The sequence below is a fragment of the Oryza glaberrima genome, chromosome 12 (genome assembly GCF_000147395.1).
Source record: "Oryza glaberrima chromosome 12, OglaRS2, whole genome shotgun sequence".
NCBI classification, from domain to species: Eukaryota; Viridiplantae; Streptophyta; class Magnoliopsida; order Poales; family Poaceae; genus Oryza; species Oryza glaberrima.
Window position 1 is genome coordinate 19,132,324 of NC_068337.1, and position 24,752 is coordinate 19,157,075.

A 24,752-nucleotide genomic window follows, 5' to 3' on the forward strand; every position below is an offset into this window, starting at 1 on the left:
ACTAGGATGTCACGTCAGCGAAACCACCCATATATACTACCATGAGATCTTAAGTGCACGGTTTGTGTGAGTTTAGGTGTACATATTTCTGATTTTGTAGTTAAGTAACCTCGAAAAATTTCGCTGTTAAGTTGAGGGACGTCTGGTGTGAACTTATTCCCCAAAAAAATTCCTCGTTCCGAGAAACTTCAGGGCCGGATGGCGGCAGCGGTGGGGCAGGAGGAGGACTCGATCGATGAGGCCACGTGATGGCAGCGAGGAGGAAAAGCTGCTCAACGAGCTCTCCCGCTATTGCCGCTACTGGACGGATCTGTGGTCTGACGATTCCGGCGACATCGCCAAAAGAAGTGAGGAAGCTTCTTTTTTTTTTGTTTTAGAGATGATTTTATGGTAAATACGAATTCGCTCATGCTCTTGTTAGGTTTTTAGTTTTCATCTCAAATCGACATGTTCGCTCGCTGATTATGGTAGGCGGGAGCCTGGGCGCACAATAGTGGGGATGGAAACATGAAAATGGAAAATGTTGGGATTGACATTTTTCACATGGATATGCATCAATGTGATCTAATGGCTCCTCTCTTCGGTAGTATGTTGCAAAGGAAAAAGAAACAATAATGCTTGACTGATTGATGTGGTTTATTGGATGGATGCAGCTGAGATTGGTCCCATGCCGTACACGGAGGAACCGCCCCAGTTCGCGATGCTCCTAGATTTACTAGAGGTTTTTTCTTTCGAGGTGACGGAGCTTACAGGTATTCTACGCTGGCCAATTGATGTGTTTGGTCTCATCTCCGTTCGTGACTCTCTGGATCAGAACCGCAACTATATCTTTGAGCGCACAGGAACAACTGCCAGACTCTCACTGCAAAGGTATCTCCATGCTTCATGGAAATAGCAGCACAAAGTCATCAGACTTTTATACAGGCAGCTAGTTCGTTTTGCAACTTCACATTTGTGGTGCACTAGTGCAGTAGTTCTTCTTTACCTAATTATAATAGCAGCGCAATCATGAGATGTCTGGCGTAGTTCTGTTGAGAAAATTGGATGTGTCTGAACTAGTTGTACCTTTGGTGCATCATTTAGTTTACTTAAACAAATTAGAACAGTCCAAACTTATATGCACATCACGGTTCCATTTCACAAATTACATATGATATACTAGTTGTATCACAGAAGCTTATCAGTAAACAACCTGAAATATTCAAATGTGCATGATTTAGTATCCTGTGATGGCATTTCTTTTTTACGAACGGCAAAAATAAAACCTGTGATAGCATAATCAAGCAATTTTCCAATCTAAAACACCCCTACACACCAGAGATTAACATATTTTCATGATGCATAAGGGGCATCACAAACATGTGGGTTGTTAACAGAAATAACTACAGAAACAATTGGTGCACAGGCGCAGAATTGATACTACAAAAATAAAATGCTACCAAGTCAATTGATAGAACATGCAGGGGTACTTCCCACACTCTTATTTAATTCATTGCAGCTAGCATTTTCTAGCTTTTCTAGCAAGAGCTATGCTCCTTGCTCCTTGCTTCGGCTTGTCTGCATTCTTTTCCAACCATTCCAGTAAAGATGAAGTTGTCAATACATATATCAGATATTTATCGTACATCATATACTGATATGCAGATTTTGCTATGCGGTATCATTTTATTATTGAGAAAAGGGAAAATAGAAAATCCAATTTCAGTTATGCATAGCATGTCGTCAGGCTCACATATGTTATCTTCACCTAATTATGCTCTTGTGTATATTTTGTTTTGACAGTTCAAATGCCCCATTCATATTATTTTGTTGAGTGGAACTTAGAACACATACGGGATAGAATTATGCATGTTTGTTCACCATCAATCTAGCTAGTTTCACCTTATCCAAAAAAAAAAGGGAAATATTTGTTGTGTTACATTGTTGCTACCATTCCTTTCTAATTATTTTCATACAGGGTTCTTAAGTGGTGGATAGTGTATCATCAATATTCTTATACTCTCTACATCCTATAATATAAGGCTTGGTCAAACTTGGCATGATCTCCAAAACTGATCTTCGGCTTATATTCTCATATACTATAAGGTTTATAGCAAAAAAACTTATAATCATATGAAAGTAGATTCAAATGTCAATCTAATGATAATATTTTCAGAAAATAAAATTCAATTCATATCATAGTAATTATTGGTCAAATGTTTTAAAAGTTGAATCTTAAAATACGTGCACACCTTATATTATGGGATGGAGGAAGTATTTAGTAATATCATGGATGCGTGTAGGGTTCATCTCTGGTTCTCAGGGCAGTCCCAACCCATAACACTAGACATAGTTTCCATAAACTCCTCATCATCAAGAAACTAGTACTAGACACTACTTTTCCAATACAAACACCACTATTCCATATTTCAATTTAATGCTACTTATCTCACATGATGTCTTGGATGTTGTGTAGAAACCATGTCTCATGTAAGACATGGTTTCCTTCTCTTTCCTCATTTATTCACTTGTCACATCATTTTTTGTTCTAGGTGGCAACTTATTTAATGCTATGGATACCATCCTAGTCATTGGGTTAGAAATGCCCTCACAGGTCCAAGCCGTGCAATCCTATTGATGGACCCTACTGAATTTGAAATTGAGCTAAGAGTCAAGGGGACAAGTCCCTCCAAAGATAAGATCTTGAGCGCTGAAGCATTTGGGTATAATGGAACTGCTCAGAGACATAGATGTGGCTCACTGCGCAGTATGATGTTATCAGGAGCACGCAGCACATTGAAGTTCAAGTATGCACACATTCCTGTGGTATTGGAGGCTACAATAGTGTCAGGATTATAGGAGGTTTAACTGGTTTCTGTGGAAAGTTCATTGCACATACTGCTAGTATCAAGGAAGATGTCATATTGCTGGACTCTGGGGAAGAAATGGTGGCTATCTCCCATGATGGAGCCATTGATTTCTGCCGCAGTGTAGTTGCAGTGGAAGGAAATGGCGGAGTTCTGACTGTTAGTGTTCATGCAAGGCAGAGTGGTGATGAGAATATCGTATGTGCTTATAAACAGTTTATCCCGGTAAGATGTGGACGGAATCATGACACACTTGATGTTGGGTTTTTCCAGATGAGCGTTGAAGTTGCTTGGTCGCTCATTTTTTAGTATTGAAAAAAAATCTAGGCCATGACAATACTTAATATTCGGTATTAGTAGTGGAAGTAATAGATGTGCTATGTGGCATTGTAATATACTAATACTAGAAGATAATCCGCGTTGCTGTGGGAGATAGTGCATAAGACAAAACAAAGTGAAATTTTATGGGAACATTTGATCCATTGCAATTAGACATAGTGCATAGGAAAAACATTTAAGTGAAATTTAAAGAAAACATTTCATCATCACATTTAACATGTTTCATTGGTTGAATAGATCCAAGTATTTTCGAACAAACCTTAGTCTCATTTGATTGACCATAGAAAAATGAATTTTCTTGACTACAAATTTTGTAATCCATCACATTTAATATACTTCATTGGTTGAATATACCCAGTTTTTTTTCCCAACAGAACACTCTTATTTGATCGACTATAGAAACTGAATTTTTATTGACTATAAATTTTAGAAATAGCTACAGGAACTTACCTTCTGAGGTGATCATGAAAGTTAAGTAATATGTGATAAAAAGGAATGAAAAGGTGTAAGGAGCACTGTTCATTGTGCTATGGTATAAATTAAATACGGGTCAGTTGTACAATTATTTTCAGCTCGATATGTAGAGATGGCATTACATTATTTGATTGAAATAAATAAAACTGTAGTAGGAAATAAGCTAATTTATAGTGTACAGCCTGAAAATTTCTAGAAATCATTCTCACCGAAGAAATTAAATTTCTATTCTGAATCATAACATATCTGTAATATGAATTAAAGTAGAAACGAGTGACCAAAATTTACATTTGGAATTAGGTGATCGAGAGCATGTAGCATAAAATCCATCGGTAAATAAGTATATGATCTTCATCGGTAAATAAGTATATGATCTTCATCTAACAAGAAAGGGAGGGGGAAACGTGATATTAAATATTGGCTGGCAGAGTGAAGACGAACACCTGATGCATTAAGCTGAGTTCTTTACGTGCTAAACAATGTGTGTTTTTAAAAGTTTGCTTTAAAAAATCATATTAATCTTTTTCAAAAAAATATCTAATATTTGATTAATCATACGCTAATAATAAGTTGCTCCATCTTACGTGCGCGAAAGATTAGTTCTCAACTCAGGAAACTGAACACAGCCTTCAGGGGAAAAAATGTGTACAACCAATAATGAATTCATCCAAAAGCCACTTGTTTTAACTTGGTAAACCAATAAACTCAACGTGGGAGAGTGAGGGAAAAGAATAATGTACCTGATCCAGCTTAAGGTTTGTTGGGGAACATAAAAAATGGTGCAGACCAGGAAGACAGGAAATGAATTGGCTAGTGCGTGAGATGAAACAACGTTGCCGGAGTATGGATTAGCTGTGGCCGTTTGCGCCCAATAATCCCTAATAATATCAGCTAATCCATCTATTTTGTTATCAAAAGAACATATTAGCCAGTGTGCCGCAACAATTAGTTACATAGAAAATGGGAATGCCGGTAGTCATTTCCTACTAAAGATTGAAGCTGCATCGAAACAAAGCTACCAGAGCTGCAGATAGAAGTCACCAATCCTGATAATCACCAAGCACGATGGATAACAATTATATACACTCACAATACCCGTGATGGGTATAGCACAGGGATTTAAATGCGTTATCACGGTGCCCATAAGGAGAAGTTGAGGCGTCTGCGGCGATTTCCTGATTTTCCACGCACGAAGAAAGGCGAAGGCCACTGGCCCACTGAGAAGCTGAACGGTCGGACGAGGAATCGTCGTGAAGGTAGGGGAATCGGGCTAGGGAGACTATCAAGTAAGATTATTTTGCCCGTTTATCCTACTTCTATTTTATTTTTTCTTTCTAATTTTCACTGTTATACGAGGAATAAACTAGTAAATAAGTTTTTATGCGGGTAATGGGATTGTCCATTTGCATCCCCTAGTGCGCGGGCGTGAGCAGTGCTATGCGCTCGAGGAAAATGATCGATTCCCCCTATCCTGTAGAGGATAGCGACCACGAGGGGCAGGATGGGATGGGATGGGCTATTCAGGCTGTCACATGTGGATGTGATAATGTGGGTCGTATTTTCCCTAGTATGATTCGCTCCATCAAAGTTGCTTCAGCATTGGTACATCGCAGCTTCGGCGTTCGTACGATAGGAGATATGGAGGTCATTTGATCAAACTGTTGCGCATAAAATGGATGACATGGCTTAACCATAGATCAGAAAGTTGATAATATTACTACTCTAAGTGAGGATCACTTGTATAGATTTATAAGATGCCAGTTAGTACTGAATTTGGACCAGAGGCCTCACGGCCTAGCTTATTATTTATTTGATCAATCAAATTATAAACTTGCTATTACTATTCACCTATTTGTAAGTAGTAACCATGCCATCACAATTCATTAGAAATATGAGATATGTCGTTCCCTATACTGTAAACGTCATTGGACACATGTATATGCCACTATATTTTTATAGCCCAAAATGCCCCTATGTACATTTATGTGGGCCCCATGTGTCATCACCTTTATCGTGTCATCACCTTTATCAATCTTCGAGCGAGGAGTAACCTTGCTGGCGATGTCATCGGTCTACTCCTTACCATGTGACTCTCATAGCTTGTCGTACGCCGTTCGCAGCTGGTTTCCTTTTATGATTCAGAGGCGAGTGAGCAATCAAACTGCGTCGCAACAAAGAGCTGGAGAACTGAAAAAAAATGAGGGAAATCGGCAAATGGTAGCGTGACCTAAGAACATGGGGTTAGAAAAGAAGAGCCGCCACTACCACCGTTGGGGACGACTACCGCCATCGAGCGTCCATCATGCGCTTATCATCGACAGTTTCTTCTCGTTTCTGTCTCGTACGTGCATGGGTCGATGATGACCAGATCTGCTCCTATCCCTGACCACCACCCAGATCTGTCTCGTTTCTGTCCTTGCCTTCGCTAGCCAGATTTAACGCACTCAAAAATGATAAAAAGAAAAATAAAAATAGCATGATAACGCTAGAAAGAGCATATGGTGCATATGATTAGAAGAATACACATGCGTTGAATGAACGGCGATAAACATCTCTACTACTTAAAAAAAAAAGGAGAGAGAGAATCGCTCAATTTATATCCCTCTGTCTTTGCTTCTCTCTCCATCTCCCACTTGCACGTAAAAATCTCTCAAAAACCAAACAACCTCAAAAAAAAAAAAAAAAAAAAAACAACAACTGGCCAAATTCCGGTTGCAACGCACGCATTTCCACAGTGCTTTTTATTGGGCTCTCCTAGCCCGGCCCAAGTGAGCCCAAAGATAAATCCTCTACCCAAAAAGACTCCTCGCTCCGAGAAACTTCAGGCTAGGGCCAAGCCGGAGCGGAGGGATGGCGGCGGCGGCGAAGCCGGAGGCGGGGGAGGGGGAGGCGACGAATTGCCACAGGAGATCGGCGGCGGGGCAGGAGGAGGAGGAGGAGGAGTCGAAGAGGCCACGCGATGGCAACGATGAGGAGGAAGAGCTGCTCACCGAGCTCTCCCGCTACCGCCGCTACTGGACGGATCTTTGGTCCGACGATTCCGGCGACATTGACAGAAGAAGTGAGGAAGCATTCTTTTTTTTTTCTTTCTCAATTAGCCGCTAGCTAGCGTTGGGGATTTTTTTAGATGATTTTATGGTAAATACGTGCCAGACCCTTGTCGAATTCGCTCATTCCCTGGTTAGGTTTTAGGTTTCATATGAAAATCTGAAATCAACTGGTTGGCGCGCCGAATTCGCTCATGCTCATGTTAGGTTTTTAGTTTTCATCTCTAATCAACAGGTTCACTTGCCGATTAGGATTATGGTAGAAATGGAAAAATGAAAATAACATGTTGGGATTGGCATTCTTTACATAGATATCTATCAATATGATCTAATGGCTCATCTCTTTGATATATCTATTCTGATGCTTGACTGATTGATGTGGTTTATTGGATGGATGCAGCTGAGATTGGTCCCATGCGGTACACGGAGGAATCGCCCCGGTTCGCAATGCTCCTGGATTTACTTGAGGTTTTTTCTTTTGAGGTGACCGAGCTGAAAGGTATTCTACGCTGGCCAATAGATGTGTTTGGTCTCATCTCCGTTCGTGACTCTCTGGACCGGAACCGCAACTATATCTTTGAGCGCACCAGGAACAACTGCCAGACTCTCACTGCAAAGGTACCTCTATGCTTCATGGAAATAACAGTGCATAGTCATCAGTAAACAAGCCGAAATATTCAAATGTGCATGGTTTAGAATCCTGTGATGGCTTTTCTTTTTGACCAACAGCAAAAAATAAAACCTGTGATAACATAATCAAGCAATTTTCCAAATCTCAAACTCCCCTACACATCAGAGCTTAACATATTTTCATGATGCATAAGGGGCATCACAAACATATGTGGGTTGCTAAGAAATAACTACAGAAACTTTTGGTGCACAGGTGCAGAATTGATACTACAAAAATAAAAGGCTACCAAATCAATTGATAGCACATGCAGGGATACTTCCCCACTCTTATTGAATTTATAGCAACTACTCCCTCCGTTTCACAATGTAAGTCATTCTAGCATTTCCCACATTCATATTGATGTTAATGAATCTAGACATATATATGTGCCTAGATTCATTAGCATCTATATAAATATGGGCAATGCTAGAATGACTTACATTGTGAAACGGAGGAAGTAGCATTTTCCCCCCTATGAACTTGCAGGGGCTATCTTTAGCAAGGGCTATGTTCCTTGGTCCTTGCTTCAGCTTGTTGCGAACCATTCCAGTAGGATATTTAACAGACCCCTCATGAGTATGTGAATGGTAAAAGTGAGAATCAATCGGTAGTACAAATGTCCTAACTGCAGCAAGACGAATCATGCATGGATTCATCTCCTTGCAATACAGCTTGAGCCTAAGGGAAAACATTTTGCAAATATTTAGGGGTAGTAACATTTTGCAAAATTTAGGGGTAGTAACATTTTGCAGACATATAATATTTTTTATCTCATAGCCATCATCTTTGGTTTTAATCATAATAGTCATCATGTTTTAATGGGATTATTGACCATTATTCATGCCAATCCAAGAGTTTAAGGAGATGTAATGGCAATCCACAATTGACAATACAAAGCAAAATTCTTTGAGATGTTTTAGAGTAGAGAGTAAAAAGGGCAGCATCAAGAGTACAATTTGCCCAACAATTAACTACAATTTGTTGTGATACTTTGACATACTATGAAGATTCTATATGAAAAGCTCATGCAAAAAATGCTAATGAATAATGGTTGTGTTAATACTACAGTTCTGCGATAACATGGTATTATTGATTTGCAAGTGCTGGTCATTAAAGATTCAGGCAGTAAAGATGAAGTTGTCAATACACATATCAGATATTTATCGTATACTGTATACTTATATGCATATTTTGCTATACAGTATCATTTTATTGTTGGGCAAAGGGAAAATAGAAAATCCAAGTTCAGTTATGCATAGCATGTCGTCAGTCTCACATATGTTTTCTTTTCCTAATTATGCTCCTGTTTATATTTTGTTTTGACAGTTCAATGCCCCATTCATATTATTGTGTTGAGTGGAACTTAGAACACATATGTGATAGAATTATGCATGTTTGTTCACCATCAATCTAGCTAATTTCACCTTATCCAAAAAAAAATTGGAAATATTTGCTGTGTTACATTGTTGCTACCATTCCTTATATTTAGTAATGTCACGGGTGTATGTAGGATTCATCTCTGGTTCTTACTGGTCCAAGCCGTGCAATCCTATTGATGGACCCTATTGAATTTGAAATTGAGCTAAGAGTCAAGGGGACAAGTCCCTCCGAAGATAAGATCTTGAGCGCTGAAGCATTTGGGTATAATGGCACCGCTCAGAGACACAGATGTGGCTCACTCCACAGTATGTTGTTATCAGGAGCACGCAGCACATTGGAGTTCAAGTATGCTCACATTCCTGTGGCATTGGAGGCTACAATCAGTGTCAGGATTACAGGAGGTTTAACTGGTTTCTGTGGAAAGTTCATTGCACATACTGCTAGTATCAAGGAAGATGTCGTATTGCTGGACTCTGGAGAAGAAATGGTGGCTATCTCCCATGATGGAGCCATTCATTTCTCCCGCAGTGTGGTTGCAGTTGAAGGAAATGGTGTGCTGACTGTTGGTGTTCATGCAAGGCAGAGTGGTGATGAGAATAACAGCTGTGATTACAAGAATTTTATCCCGGTAAGATGTGGACGGAGTCATGACACACTTGATGTTGGATTTTGCCAGATGAGTGTTGAAGTTGCTTGGTCGCTCATGCTTTCATATTGAAAAAACATAGGCCCGATAATATTATATTTTGCCAAGTCTAGGCCCTGATAATTTTGCTTGCTGTGACACAAGCTGTTTTGCTCGATGGCATTGTAATATACTGATATGACAATACATAATATTCGGTGTTAGTAGTTCATTTTTTTAGAGAAGGCTATACGGCCCTGCTTTTTATTGCGTTTTTATAGAAAGCAATATGTCTTTATACATAGATTCAGAGATGCTGGGGCCACCAGCTTTGCCAGACAGAGCACAGGAAACTGACTGTAAACACACTACCAACTGCAGGACGCATAAGCAAGTGCTATAATAGAGAGGAGTATTATCTCTAATTCTATCCATATAATCTACTACTCATAAATAAGAGGCAATATATACAATAGGTCACCTCTAATACACAATACAAATAATAGTACTTCTAATACTATCACACCTAGGGCTTGTTTGGTAAAGCTTCAACTTCTAAATTTAGCTTCAGGAATTGGGTCAAAAGAGGTGGAGCTGGAGCTGTGCCAAACAGCCTGTTTGTTACTTCTATTACACACATATCAATACTTCTAATAATACTCACACACATGTGGAGGTTGTCTCTTAGTACATGAGAAGGTTGCTCAGCTATATGACACTTAGGGTCATCCAATCCTACGTGACACTCCTGTCAAAAAAAAAAATAAATCATACGTGACACTCTTAAAACAGCACATCAAGTATTCCTGTATATCATCACTCAATCGTACGTGACACTCGTGTTAAAAAGAAAATCGTATATGATGCTTTTAAGGACAGTACATCAATTATAGTAGTTGCTCCCAGGCTCCAAACTCCAGAATGCCAGCAAAAGCCAAAAGCAAAACTAAACCACCGGTAACACCGATGTTAGCCTATTCCAGCTCGCGAGGGACGAAGACCGTTGACAGCATCTTGTAATGCCGCCGCCATGGACTCCAGAGTAGCAACGTCATCAGGCTTCAGAAATGATTTCCACTACAACAGTAAGCCAATCAAACGAAAAAAGAATAATTAGAGGTGAGGAAACCATCTTATCCCTGAAGACCATGTCATGTCTAGTTGACCAAAGAATTCCAACATAAAGCAGCTAAAAGAAGGCATCCAACTCTAGATTTTTTAAGCCTGTTTTCCCCAGAACCAAGCAGAAAAAGTCATCAAAATCATGAGGAATTCTACTCCGGCCAAGGGCGTCTCTACAAATACACCAGGCAAATCTAGCAACGGGGCATTTGAAACAAATGTGGACAGTATCCTCATACACACCACATAGGCACATAACTGGCAAAACTCTGATCCACCCAATTGCACTTTCTCAGCTGAGCAGAAGATTGTATCTTTCCTCTTACAGCAGCCAGCCAGAGAAAATATTTTGTTTTTGCTTAGGAGGGATAGGACAACTCCAAATATCATGCATCCTCACATCATTTACCCCCTTAAAGGGTTAGCATCCTGTAGATTGATTGAGATGAGTACACCCCCTTCTTGTCTAAAGACCCCCACACTATCTTTTCTCTCTCATCACACAGTAATATTGTCAGCCGAATGAGAGCTAATGCAGAACTTGTAATGCTGAACTCCCTACCACATATTCTCCAAACATTGAATACACAACAGACTCAAATCAATTTATAAAAGATGAATACTTAAAATGATAAGCTATATGATTGTCAAAGGAAGGATAAAGAAAATTCAAGTTACTCTTATCGATCTGCAATCAGAGCCATAACCTGCAAATACTTGCACCTTTATCCATATACCTGTAGGATCGAATCATAGGAACTAAGCCAACCAGAGGGGGGGTGAATAGTTGGTATACCCAAAAACCAAAAACTTTTAGCGGAAATAAAAGTTACCCTCGAAATTGATGGAGATCGGTCTGACCGAGATTAATCTGCCGGTCTGACCGGTGTTGATCTATCGGTCTGACCGCCGAAGTCGCCTGCCGCTTGCTGTCGCCGCCGCCGGTCTGACCACCCGTATGCCGCCGGTCTGACCGCCGCTTGTCACCGGTCGGACCGCCGTTGAGTTGCCGGTTAGACCGCCGCACGCGATGAAACACAAATCGAAGAACTCTCAAAGTAGATGACAACTTTATTACTTCTCTCTGTGTTTACAAAGTGCAACAACAACACTCCTTACAAAAATCTCGACTAAACTCGAAACCGTAAAACACAACGCTATGAAAAGCGACACAAAAGAGATACAAAAGCGATACCGGGAAGCCTCACGCTCCCCCTCTATTTATACATGAGGTAAGCAGCCTAAAGCCATCAACCAAACTCATACTAGAAGTCCTAATCCCCATATATAGGAAACCTCCTAGTACAAGAAACAAACTTTACGTAACCAATCATACCAAATTTAGACTCCTTCCAAATTCGACTCCGCATCCCATACGCACACAATACCTCTATCGTATGCCATATGGAATCTCCATCAACCACGTGCATCAACTCTAGCCTTAGTATCCCGCATGATATCTGACCACCACGGACATCGTCTTACCACCAAGCCGACACCCGGTCCATCACTGCAAATACTCTCCCGAGGCATCTTGTCACCTACACATGAAACAAACAAAGAAACCATATTCCGAGACCAAGCTATCACCAACTTGACTCATTGTTAGCAAACAACAGTATTACATACGTATAGTATCCATCTAGAAGCCATAACCATGAAACAATCACGGATATCCAAAGAAACATCTCGAAACCGAAACCGACATAGCGTCGGCCGATCAGACCGCGGGCCGGCCGGTCTGACCGCTCGCATAGCACCGGTCTGACCGGCAACCACCGCCCAGTCAGACCGGACCACATAAAATAACAGCACCTGTGAATCCAATCATCCAAAACCACTTTGACAATAAACTCCAATATCAAAACCAATAATCATAAATGCCAATTGTTCAGCACAGAATAAGAATCAAAACACACGTTGATCTTACAATACCAGCAGCTAATACCAGTTGCTTTTGCAGCTCCAAGGGCTCAGATGGTCTGATGACAGGACTGCCCAATAGATCAGCCTGTAGGTGGGGTGCATATATATAATAATATACGTTGTCAGCAAACTCTTTATTTGTGTCCCTGAGATACTGGAAGAAATACTAGCAATTGGAAGGCTAGGATTGCAAGTATTCTCTTTTACAAATTGCTAGGAAGGAGAAGAATTCTTTTACCTGAGTCTGCATCAGAAGATTATGGACTGTGTATCTCCACCGAACTCGCACGTAATCAGAATTTCACTTGTCATGCCTAGAGATGGTAGCGGGTGCAAACCCATCAGGTTTTCTTACCCCATATCCACACCCTCAATAATTAAATATTCTCATTTAAATACCCACACCCGTCGCGGGTACAAACCATCCCCATACCCACACCTGTGCAGGTAATGGGTACTCATACCCATATAATTGACTTGTAACATTTATAGTTTTGTACTCTAATTAGCCATATTAGATCTGTAAACCATCAATATTTTTCCTAACAACAATGCTATTAACATTAGCGTTCAAAGGCGAGTAAAAAAACTTTACAATCACATTACATAATCAAGAAATCAAATAATAATTTCATATAACTAGACTAAAACAATGCTTAAGATGTGAAATAAGTTTTATGCTATGATTTAATAGTCGTTGAGACTTATATTACTCATAGTTTTATGCTTAATCTACGGGTTTTTCAACCAAGGGTTGATGGGTATGAGTGGGTAAAGAATGGGCCCATACCCACATATGTAGGATCGAATCACAAGAACTAAGCCAACCAGAGGGGGGTGAATGGTTGGTATACCCAAAAACCGAAAAATTTTAGCGGAAATAAAAGTTACCCTCGAAATCGATGGAAGTCGGTCTGACCGAGATTGATCTGCCGGTCTGACCGAGTGGATACCGCCGGTCTGACCGGTGTTGAATCTCCGGTCTGATCGCCGAAGTTGCCTGCCGCACCTGTCGCTGCCGCCGGTCTGACCGCCTCGCTCCCGCCGGTCTGACTGCCGCAATGCCGCCGGTCTGACCACCGGTGAGTTGCCGGTTAGACCGCCGAAACCCGGTGAAACACAAATCGAAGAACTCTTAAAGTGGATGACGACTTTATTACTTCTCTCTGTGTTTACAAAGTGCAACAACAGCACTCCTTACAAAAATTTCGACTAAACTTGAAACCCTAAACCAAAACTCAACTCTATTGTTCTCTAAAGCGATACAGGAAGCCTCACGCTCCCTCTCTATTTATACCAAAAAACTCCTACTCAAAGTAGGTGTAGAACTCCTATACACAATAGGACTCCATTCTTTAGTTTCCATACGTTTTACACTTTCCAAACGTGCAGCAAACAACCGGCCGCACCAGAAATCCAAAACGGATTCGCTCCCAAGCTGACGTCCACGCGTGACCGTCTCCGACTCGCTGCCAGCTGGGCCCTTGCTTCTCCTGGGCCGACTTTGCATGCCGCCAACAGCCACCGAAGCCCACCGAGCCGCTCTCCTGCTGCTCGGCCAACCAGTCATGCACACATACATGCTTCACCATGCATGTATCGATCACACATACATGTACAGCACCGTACATGCATGCATACCTGCACGCTACAGTACCTTGTGTACTGTAGCACCATATACTACTCCAACTTTACAATTCCCTTCGCGAACACCGGCACTTGCACGCACACCTCGTGAAGCCCGTTGCGAAGATCTCTCCCACACGATGTCCATCCACCGTATGCCATCTTGTATCCAACTTCGTCACTCGGTATCCTTGACCGTCTGGACCTCAACTCCTCCATGAGTTTAGTCCCGATCCCTATCGTTGACCGAAGTTGACCTCCAAGAATCTAGACTCTAGTCACCTTCTCACATGGTATCCAGACCGCAATAGACCTCTGCTCCTCCCTGAGCATAGTCCCGGTCCCCACCATTGACCAAGGCTGACCTCAAGTCACCTGCACACAATTAGACAAAACAATCGTTTCTGGGCACAGATATCACAACCTGACCCACATTAGTCACACGCACTCACACCAACATTCACACAAACACTCACACCAATTCTTTGATTAAATCATTTGCATAGCCAATTGTTCATCACAAATATTAAACATGACAATGATTTCACAACATACCCAATGGGTAAGAGTTTTCGTTCGTTAGTAGACCCATGAGTAAAGAGTTAGAATATGATTAGCTCCTAATAAAGTAAAAACCCATAGGGTGTCGGGTAATAGGTCCCATTACCATCTCTAGTCATGCCTCCCCGCAATCGTCGTTGCAGCTCCGTTGGCCATTCGCCGGCTTGAAGCCCCGATGAGGAATCTGCTGGAATGAGAATGGAAAGAGGAGAAGACCGTACGTGTTGCGGGGAAGACGAGATGCCCGTTTAGAACTCCTCCAATACCCATAAAACGGAGCAAATCCATTTTCACATGATTAATTAAATATTGACTAAATTAAAGTTAAAAATTAAATTAATATATTATTTTAAATTAGTAGAAAAGGTTTTTATAAAAAAAATATATCTTTTAATAGTTTGGGAAGTTTTATATGTGAAAAATGAGGGAGTAGAAATTAAAAAGAGTTGGTAAAGAACACACTCATACTACTAACAGCTAGCCGTGCAATGGACAAACGAGACGCCAAACAACTGCTTAACCAATCGACGAAATATATATTAATTTCTACTCCCAAAAAACAAATGGATGAAATTGAACCGATATAAACAGCCGATATAGGTAAAGAGCATCTCCAAGAGAATCTTGTACCTAAACGTTAAATATTAAGAATTAAAGGGTAAAATCAACCCTCCAACAGGTTTCCAAATGAGGCCCCAATATTTAGGTACATCCAAAAACCAACCAAATAGTAGCTAGTTTTGGACACCTCCACGCACTCGAGAAAAATCAGTTTAGTAGGGCCAACCAGTGATGACATGACAGATTTTAAAGTTTTTTTAATCAAGTATTGGATATTCTTAGAGATGGAGATGATTTTTGAGCCCGGTATCTTTTGGATACTCCCAACTAGGGGTGTAAGTGGCTAACCCGTGAAATCCACTTATAGGCTAAAATAAGCCGCGAGTCCGCTTATTTTGACCTATAAGTGGGTTCGCGGCTGACCCACTTACACCCATACTCCCAACACAAGTTTTTTAGGAGCCTAATTCTAGACAACTCTTCGAGATGCTCTTAATGACAGCATCACTCATACGATTTGCTTAGTAAGTGGGTTGCAACTTGCGTCTTTCATCATCTTTAAGAGCAACTACTTAGTCGTAATGCAATAAAAGCTTTTGATTTTAGCTTAATTATTCCCTATGTTTCATATTATAAGGCCATTCCCAACTCAATGACTAGGATGGTATCCATAGCATTAAATAAATTACCACCTAAGATGAAAAATGATGTGGCAAATGAATAAATGAGGAAAAAGAAGGAAACCATGTCTTGTATGAGACATGGTTTCTACACAACATGCAAAACATCATGTGAGATAAGTAGCATTAAATTAAAGTATGGAATAATGATGTTTGCATTGGAAGAGTAGTGTATAGTACTAGTTTCTTGATGATGTGGAGTTTATGGAAACTATCTCTAGTGTCATGGGTTGGGAATGGCCTAAGTCGCTTTGATATTTTTTTCTAGTTAAACTTTTTTAGTTTTAACCAAATTGATAGAAAATCTAACAACATATATAACTCCAAATTAGTTTTATTAAATACAATATTAAATATATTTTTAATAATATGTTTATTTTGGGTTAGAAATGTTACTATATTTTTTATAAATTTATTCAAACTTAAAATATAAGAAATATCAAAACAACTTACAATATGAAACAACAGAAGTACCTACTTAGGACGACTTACAACATGGCCAACAATATCTATAAGTAAAACCCAATTCTAAAATTAGGATTTTCTTTTTGTAAAGAACTTGCTCCAATACTCTCTCCGGACTGATAATACTTATCGTTTTGGACAAGGATGAGGTCAAACTTTAAAATCTTTGGTTATGAATAATTTATAAAATATTTGTCTTTGAAATATGGTGATTATATGTATATATTAATCTTAAAAAATACTTCAATAAAATCATATATTTGTTAACATTTATGTACATATTATACTAAAAAATAATGGTCAAAGTTGTTCTTTTAAGACCATGCCCTTATCCAAAACGATAAGTATTATCAACCCGGAGGGAGTAGTTCTCTAGAGATGTATCCAAAAATTGAAATTTCCTTCCCCTCCTTTCTCACTCTCCATAAGTCGGGAGACGCTCTTGCTCCCAATTTTCGCACGGCAAAAAAGAGAGGGCGACACATGGGAAGGGGGATGGACTAAGCGTTTTTTTTATATCTGGTTCACTTTTTATTTTTGAAGTTAATTTGAGATATCTCTTAGAGATCAATTTGCACCTTAAAATCAATTAGGAATTTGAGAATAGAATTTTAGAAATAGCTTTTTAGATATTTGTTGGGCATGCTCTTATGACGACTAATTACCTAATTTCTTTTTTTAGCTTTTGAGGGATATAGCTGAAATCAGAATTAAGAATTTTATGAGGATAGGCAGCCCCAGGACAGGATCCGATTGGACGGCTGAGCATATTAGCAACTTTTGGAAGTTCATTTCCCCCAAGCCTATAGTGAAAATCTCAAATTTATTATACTAGTTGATTTTCATGTCAAATTTGTCCTCATAAATTTAGTAACCACAATCTTATCATCCACAAATGGTGTAAAAACAACAGTGCGTCACCAACGCATTGTAAATGACAAAGACCATAAGGAAACAAATGTGGAACCAAAATATTTTTAGTATTATCAAAAATCTTTGTCAAAGTGAAAAGTAAATATCATAAAGAAACCAAGATATGCCATGTCATCTGACAAATATTAACCATCGGATACACTTAAAGACAAAATAAGTCGAATACCGTAGGATGAAACTTAAGTATAGTCGTAAAAAATGTAGGAATGTTCTAGAGTACCCTGTAGAACCTCCCCTAACTCTTGGCACAGCTGCAAGCCCAAGCTCCATCCTCTTTTCTCCATGCCTGAGCCAAGTTTAGAATAAAAACAAAATAAACTCCTTTACTAACAAAATGTGAAACTTATAGTTAGATAACTTTCAAATTGAAATGCATTTCCTCAGCCCACATCAGCGGTGTCGGTGCTTCGATTCATGGCCACCACTTACACCTCCATTACTATCTCAATTTGTTCATAAATTCAATTTATAGCCATGAATAAATATAGTGAAATCAAATCCATATGAAGTGAAAACAATACATATATAAAAAGTGATTCTCGATATATCTTTGCATAGCCGTAGAGTAACCCAATGAACATACTGAATAACGTGTTTTCTATGGAATTTATGTCAATAGAGTTACAATAAATCCTACATTCACAATTAAACAATATAGCAGGTCTAAAATTATCAGATGTGTCGGTCATAGAAACGATCCTGAATAAATAAGATAAAAAAAATCTACCACCTACAGAAATATCCATAACTAACGAATAGAAAAATCAACCTAATTGCTCGGACTTGAACCAAATACTCTCCAAAGTTCAATCCTTAACATAATTGAATAATAGAATTCAGATATAGAAATAGACCAATTAAATTTTAACTAATATGAAAATAGAAGGAGAAAGAGAGTCTCCTGTCTTAATTCTTAAATCTCTATAGGTTCTTAAAAGATCAGATTTATAACCATTAATTTTAATCCAGAATCTTCCGTCTTCACCCTTCAATGCAAAGCCTTGATACAACTGACCCATAAGGCCATAACTGTCGAAAGCCTTCCTTAGAATGCACTTAATTATCCAATAGATGTACACAGAAATAAAAATGTATAAAATCCGGCCTCTAGATGCAATACAAGTACAAAAGTGTTTAGACCCAAACTCGTTATAAAAGGTTTCAACAAAGCATCGAAAGACAACAACCAAGCAAAAGACAAATACAAGACCACTTCCAATCCCTTTCTACAGTTCCGCCCAAACTTTACCGCACTCCTCCAATTTGTGGTCACTCTCTTTTTTATGCAACAAAGACCACCGACACGTCCTTGAAGATTACCTACAAATTATTGGAATTAATTTGGGAGCCATTCTAAATTTCTAATAATAAGTTACTTACCTCGTGGATTTGTCTAAAAACGTGAAAGCTTCCCGGCGCCTCTCCCTCCTGAAAACACCCCTTCATGGGGTTCATCACGATTCACGAATGATTACTACCTACACCAAAGGTAGCAATTTGTGGATTCACTTTGGATCATCATCTTGATCTCTGTGTTTGGAACCAGCCTGATTGGAGGGGAGCAAGCCGTGCAGAACGATCTCCCTAAGCCCGCCCAGAATGCAATGCGACCAACTTGTTTCTTGTTTTGCATAGAGTGCTGCATCCGAAAGGTCAGACCTCATATTGATATTGTGATTGTTCTTCAGTAGACCAAGACACCAAACTTTTTTCTCCTATTCTGGATCGGCATCGTAGTATCATTGCAAAGAGAAAAGGATGTGTTGCAAGCTTTTTCACTGGAAAATGAAAAATTCGACCTTGCAAGAAATTGAGAATCCGAAACTAGATTCATACATGTTAGGAAACGATAAGCGAACAAACGATAAAAAACAATAGATCAATCACAGAAGACACGAGATTTAACGTGGAAAACCCTCCCAAAGTAGGAGAGAAAAAACCACGGGCGCCAGCCAGCAAAATATCTTCACTATATCTGGGGTGAGGTTACCATACCGCACGGCGGCTTACAAGAGGTATATATATAGTGGAACCCTAAAAGGGATGACGATCCGTTTCGCGGGGGCTCCGCCCCCGCACCCCCGGGCGTCCCCAGGTGCACGGCCCAATGGGCCAGCTTCAGCCTCCGCTCCACTACGGCAGAAGTTAGCCTTTATTAAGTGCAAATAAATTTGGATCACAACTCAACAATACACGTGTGCCTCAAATGTGCTGGCCATTAATTGTTACGCCAAAAGTATGTAGAACTGCATACCTACACTCCTGTCTGTTCAGAACGAAAGTTGACTGGCACATTCAGGATCGCTCGTCCAAATCCAAAACCACAGCAATACACATCATTCTTCCTAATGAGCTTCTGATTCACTGAAGTACGTACTACTGCTCCTGATCCATTGTAGTACAGCTAAAAACAGCAGATAAACCGAAAATATGAAGAGAAAAAAAAAACAGCAAGAACGAGAAGGGAGACTCCCCCACTCATTGGGTTAATTCGGCCGATCGATCCATCTCCCTCAAAAGAGGCATTGCTGAAAGTGCAGTAACTAATTCATCCTCCCTCGAAAAACTGTTCTGATCCATCAAGCTACTTTGACACTTAGATTGCTCGCTTGGCTTGCAAAAGTGAGATCTCTTTGTACTACTTACTTACAGTCACTGCTGTTGCTGCGCAGGCTGTTGCAGGTTAGCGAACACGTCTTGTCTGTAAAGGATGAGCAGCAACTCACCATCTGGTTCGCCCGCAACATGATTTGCAGCATAGATGCCGATCCGGCGAAGTTTGTCAAGCTCGGTCTGAAGATATCCTCCCCATCCTGCTCCCGGCTCCAGCAATGTAATGCAAATCCAGAAATCAGGTCCCAGCTCGTGATTCTCTTCCTTGTAATGAGGCTTGTGATCGTTCCATTCATATATAGGTCCATTTGGTGAGAAACGAGCGCTCTGACTGATCTCAGGCGTGCAGCTTCACAAAACATCACTGCTAAGCGTGCAATTGCTCTCCTTTGGACATGAAGAAGTGGGTGGTCGCGCGGAAGACCATTGTTGAAGTTCAGTAGTCTGTAGTATGAATCAAGTACAGACGGTGGCCCCACTGTAACCTCATCCCTGCAAAATTGCAATGTTTCAAGTCATTACTAACTTCTTGTAGATCAGAAACAAAGACATTAATAATTTTCTTGTAGAAAGTACAAGTTTTTCTTGGGGCGGTACTCCCAAGTCATTCGAGGCCATCTGTTCTAGAAGAACCAATGGTTGAGTATAGTAGGTAGTAATATATGCCATCACTTACTACTCAAGGGTAATTAAGCCTTTTGACACCATATCCATATGAAATAAATGCTAAATTATCATTCCATTTATTATAATTGCCCTTACTACAGAATATTCTGACTGACCATATCTTTAGGAAGATGAGCTTTGATCTTTTACTGATATTCCCTTAAAACAAATGAAGCATTAAGAACCAAATAATATTTTGGAAAATTAAATATAGTAGAACATAAATTTTGTGAATTTTAAACATCCAAATAATTTAGATTAGAAAAATAAGAAATACCCCAATGAACTTAATGTCGAACCTAGAGGAAAAATTGATAGGCAAACTTGAATTTTCAACTTTCCCAGTATAAATTAAAAATCCTGAACAAAAAAACTCAGATCGTACCAATCAAATTCAATATTTGAAAGCAAGAGTTTGTATTTTCTATTTCTATTATATAAATGTACATATATATTCTTAAACTTCAGTTTGATAATTTGATATTGATCTTGAATGTGCCCTATTATCATTACCTGCGTCAATGCAATCCTGATTCAAAATTAATAGAATCATTTGTAGAACAGCTTATTCATTTACAAATGATAAATAAAAGTGTACAAATGAATAAGCCGTTCTACAAATGATTCTATAAATGATTCTACAAATGATTCAATTATCCTGATACAGATTCACACTTTTATTTATCATGATACATGTACAGTGACTAACTAAGCGAGCTACACACAGGGAGGGAACATGCCATAAGAATTAATAGGACGTATATGCGTACACGTTCACAGGTTTGCCAACATCATTTATCATGTTGCTTTTTTTTAAGCTCAAACCACAGCCACTATGAATAACACACTAAACACAATTACAATTTTGTTTACCAGCCGACTGCCCCTATAGAGTGCTAGGATTAGCCTCTTGAAGGGTAAAAGGAGCACATTGAAACAAACATAAAATACAACTAGGAAAGCTACACTTACCAGTCCTGAAGAAGGTGACCATAGTCTGCTTTCAGGCACAAGATAGGTTGGGCATTGAAAATGTCAGGGGCTGGCGTGTCAGAGAAGTTGAACCACTGACCGGCACCATTTCGGATGGCAATCAAATATGCATTTCTTTGGTCAATGAGTATCTGAACAGATGGTGACTCAGGCATGTCAAGAGATATTATGTGCCACCCCTCCTCATTGCTTGTTATAGGAACATTCCTGAAGTTGTGGTGTGCCCTCCGCTGAAAACGGCCTCCAATATCGTCCATCAGCTTGTTGTAGCTCTGAGCAGACAAATCAACCACGCTGATGTGGAGAATTGGTATTCCCTGCAAGAAGAAGGATCCATCCAGTGCATGAGCAGCTGCAAGGATATTCAGTTTCTGCACTTGCACTTGTCCAAAAATCAAAACGATGTCATGTCATTTGAATTCTTCAATCTTTATGTGCACTTGGGAAAATGCGATACAGTTTATCTACAGTGAATAGAACAAGAAATTGTTTCACAATAAAATATTGCAGAATTGGCTGGCTCCCCCAAGAGGTTGGCCTGTGCAGCAATTCTTTCAGTCTATAATTAAATAGGCAACAAGGCACTTGCCTTTCTTAAGAAAAAAAAAAGTGCATAGCTGAATATAAGACATAGAGTACCATTCACATGTGCTACTTGTCATCTGTTTTATTCTCAGTGGTGTATCTAAACTTATTTTTTGTTTCGGAGATTCTCAGAACAATGAATCATGCAACTTCATTTAGTTTTGGCAAAGGATTTCATGTTCAGCTGCACATTTGGATATGTTAAGGGCTTGTTTGGTTAGTTCCTATAAGGAAGAGATTGGAGGGGATTGAGGGGGTATTAATTCCAAACTCAATAGGGTTGTGGAATTAATCATCTCAAATCCTCTTCAATTCCCATGGGGAGGGATTGACCGAACAAGCCCTAAGGGAGTTCGGCCACATTAGCAAGTCAAGAAAACTAGGGATTAATTTTCTTTTTCAAACAACAAATTTTACTTACATTTTTTAGTAACATAATGGTCTCTAATTATTATTCTCGTCACGACAAATATGTTTTGTTACTACTGAAATTGCTAAAGTACATGTACTAAACACTATTTAACACATTTGCTACCGTAAAAAAAGTTAACAAGGTTACATACTTCCATTGGTGAGCAACTTGAATTGTGTGCTCTCTTCACCTGCAAAATAAAACTTTTCTAAGCAAACAAATGATACATTTTGAAAAAAGGAGTAATAGTTATGTTATTTCTTTCTTTATCTTTATATATCATGTATCTTAAACCGGTTGGTCTTTCCTGATAAATTGGGATGGGAGAGTGGCCTATGCTGAAAAATGGTGACTCATGTACTACTATTATTAAGATTTGCCAAAGGAGTCCTATATATGTAGTAATGATCCTATTAGGCTTACAGTTCCAACTTGCGTCGGGAGACTAACTAGTAGGCAGTTAGGCACATTACGCAAGGCCCTGTGAATGTGAACAGCCATACTGAGTAGTGCTTAAAATGCAAGAGAATCTCATCTGAAGCAGGTAGAAGGAATTACGGCATGAAAAAGAATCACAATGCACTACTTTCTCTTGGTTCTTGATGCCTTGGATGCATTGATGAAAACATATTATCAACATATATATATATATATATATATATATATATATATATATATATATATATATATATATATATATGAGATTCCCCTTAAAGAAAGGAGATATTTAACTATTTGCCACTAGCCCACTCTTAGATGTGACAATTAAAGATTTTTTATTAGGCCCACATGCAATAGATCATAAGTTACAAATAATTAAACGCCACATTTTAAGAGTGGCAAATAGTTAAATGTCCCGAGAAAAAGTATGTATGTGAGATGGCTTGATTACAGATCAGGTGCAAAATATTACCTATACAAGATGTTAATATGGTTTAATTACAGAGATGCGAAATATTAACTATACAACATGTTAAATATGGCTTAATTACTTTCTAAAAATGGCTTAATTACGGAGTATTCTTGATGCGCGCGGGGTTAGTAGTTGCGGCAAGATTATAATTAGCCGCGGTGGGGTGCACCGTGCAGACGAGCGCGCGCTAGCGGAAACTACGGAGGAGACGGCGGCGCTCCCCCTGCGTGCAGAGCGTGCGCGCGCGTGAGGGAAAGCTTAGCTAGCGGAAATGAGGGAGGGAGGGGAGGCGAGGTGAGTAGGAGAGAGCGGAAGGTCGTGGAGGCAGGCCTCACCTCTGCGCCCGTGGCGGATCGCCGGCGGCGAGCGGCGAGGGTTTCTTCCCCGCGGCGGCGGCGGTGGAGTCGAGTCGCGCGGCGTCTCTCCTTCTTCGCCCAGGTGCGCGGATTCGGAATCGGGGTGTCTCGGGAGTCGGGATGACGAAGCTTATGTCCGAAGCTTCCCTCCGAGCCGTCGGATCAGATCCAACGGCTCCAGATGCGTTCAGGCGCGAAACGGGATTCCCCCGTTGCCCACGGCCTACTGTTCTTATGGAATTTCCGTTTTTTTTTAAACCGGGAATTTCCGTTGTGCTCGATAGAGGGAGGCCTGGCAGGGCCGTCTTAGGCCGTGCGGGCCGTGTGACCGCTCGTGGCCCGTACTTCTTATGGCCCAGTCCACTTTGACTCCTTTAATAGTTGGCCGAATCTAATTTATACGCCTCAACCAGAAATCCGGATAGGACGACTCCCCAAACTCCAATGATATTGGACTCCCTCATCAGTTTTGAAGGACGGTTTTGCTAATATGGTGATGTTGACATGATCTTTATCCCATGTAGCGCTTATGTGATATTAGAATTAAAAAAATATATGTGAGACTCATTTGTCATTCACATACAAAAATATATATTGTGGGACTCACTGACATATGGGGCCCACATATCATCATCTCTCTCTCAAACCCTTCTTCCACCTCCCTCTCTCCCTTATCTCTCTATTTTCTTTCCCCCTTGGGTCTTGGCGATGACAGGCAGGACGACGCTGGCGAGCGGACGAGGGCCGAAGCAGCAACGGCGGGGAGCTGATTCCCATCCCTTTCCTTGGCTCCCTAGAAACCCTAATCCATGTGTCGCATTTCGCCTCTCCCTGCGCAAGACCGCATCACATGCCGCCGACGTCTACTCACATTGCTCATAGATTACTGCCCGCGCTAGCCATGGAACATGTCGGGAACTCAAGGTTGGCCGCACTCGAGGGCGGGGAACGGGTAATCC

At 40.1% G+C, this 24,752-nt stretch overlaps 1 protein-coding gene and 2 pseudogenes across 1 annotated transcript; 2 read left to right on the top strand and 1 right to left on the bottom strand.

Moving 5' to 3' along the window:
- Positions 1-235: 235 nt before the first annotated feature.
- LOC127756363 (uncharacterized) lies at positions 236-3,155 on the top strand (annotated as a pseudogene).
- A 3,297-nt stretch (positions 3,156-6,452) lies between these two features.
- LOC127757432 (uncharacterized) lies at positions 6,453-9,753 on the top strand. The gene is made up of 3 exons (XM_052282935.1): positions 6,453-6,720; positions 7,107-7,324; positions 8,887-9,753. Exons 1-3 carry the CDS (start codon positions 6,510-6,512, stop codon positions 9,472-9,474), a joined length of 1,017 nt encoding a protein of 338 aa, XP_052138895.1. The 5' UTR covers positions 6,453-6,509; the 3' UTR covers positions 9,475-9,753.
- A 9,599-nt stretch (positions 9,754-19,352) lies between these two features.
- LOC127757435 (uncharacterized) lies at positions 19,353-23,876 on the bottom strand (annotated as a pseudogene).
- Between the last annotated feature and the right edge of the window lie 876 nt (positions 23,877-24,752).

Coding starts and splice junctions, on each gene's coding strand:
- LOC127757432 (XM_052282935.1), top strand. CDS start 6,510: ATGGCGGCGGCGGCGAAGCCGGAGGCGGGGGAGGGGGAGGCGACGAAT. Junction 6,721..7,106: donor CGGCGACATTGACAGAAGAA/GTGAGGAAGCAT, acceptor GGATGGATGCAG/CTGAGATTGGTCCCATGCGG. Junction 7,325..8,886: donor GCCAGACTCTCACTGCAAAG/GTACCTCTATGC, acceptor GGGTGTATGTAG/GATTCATCTCTGGTTCTTAC.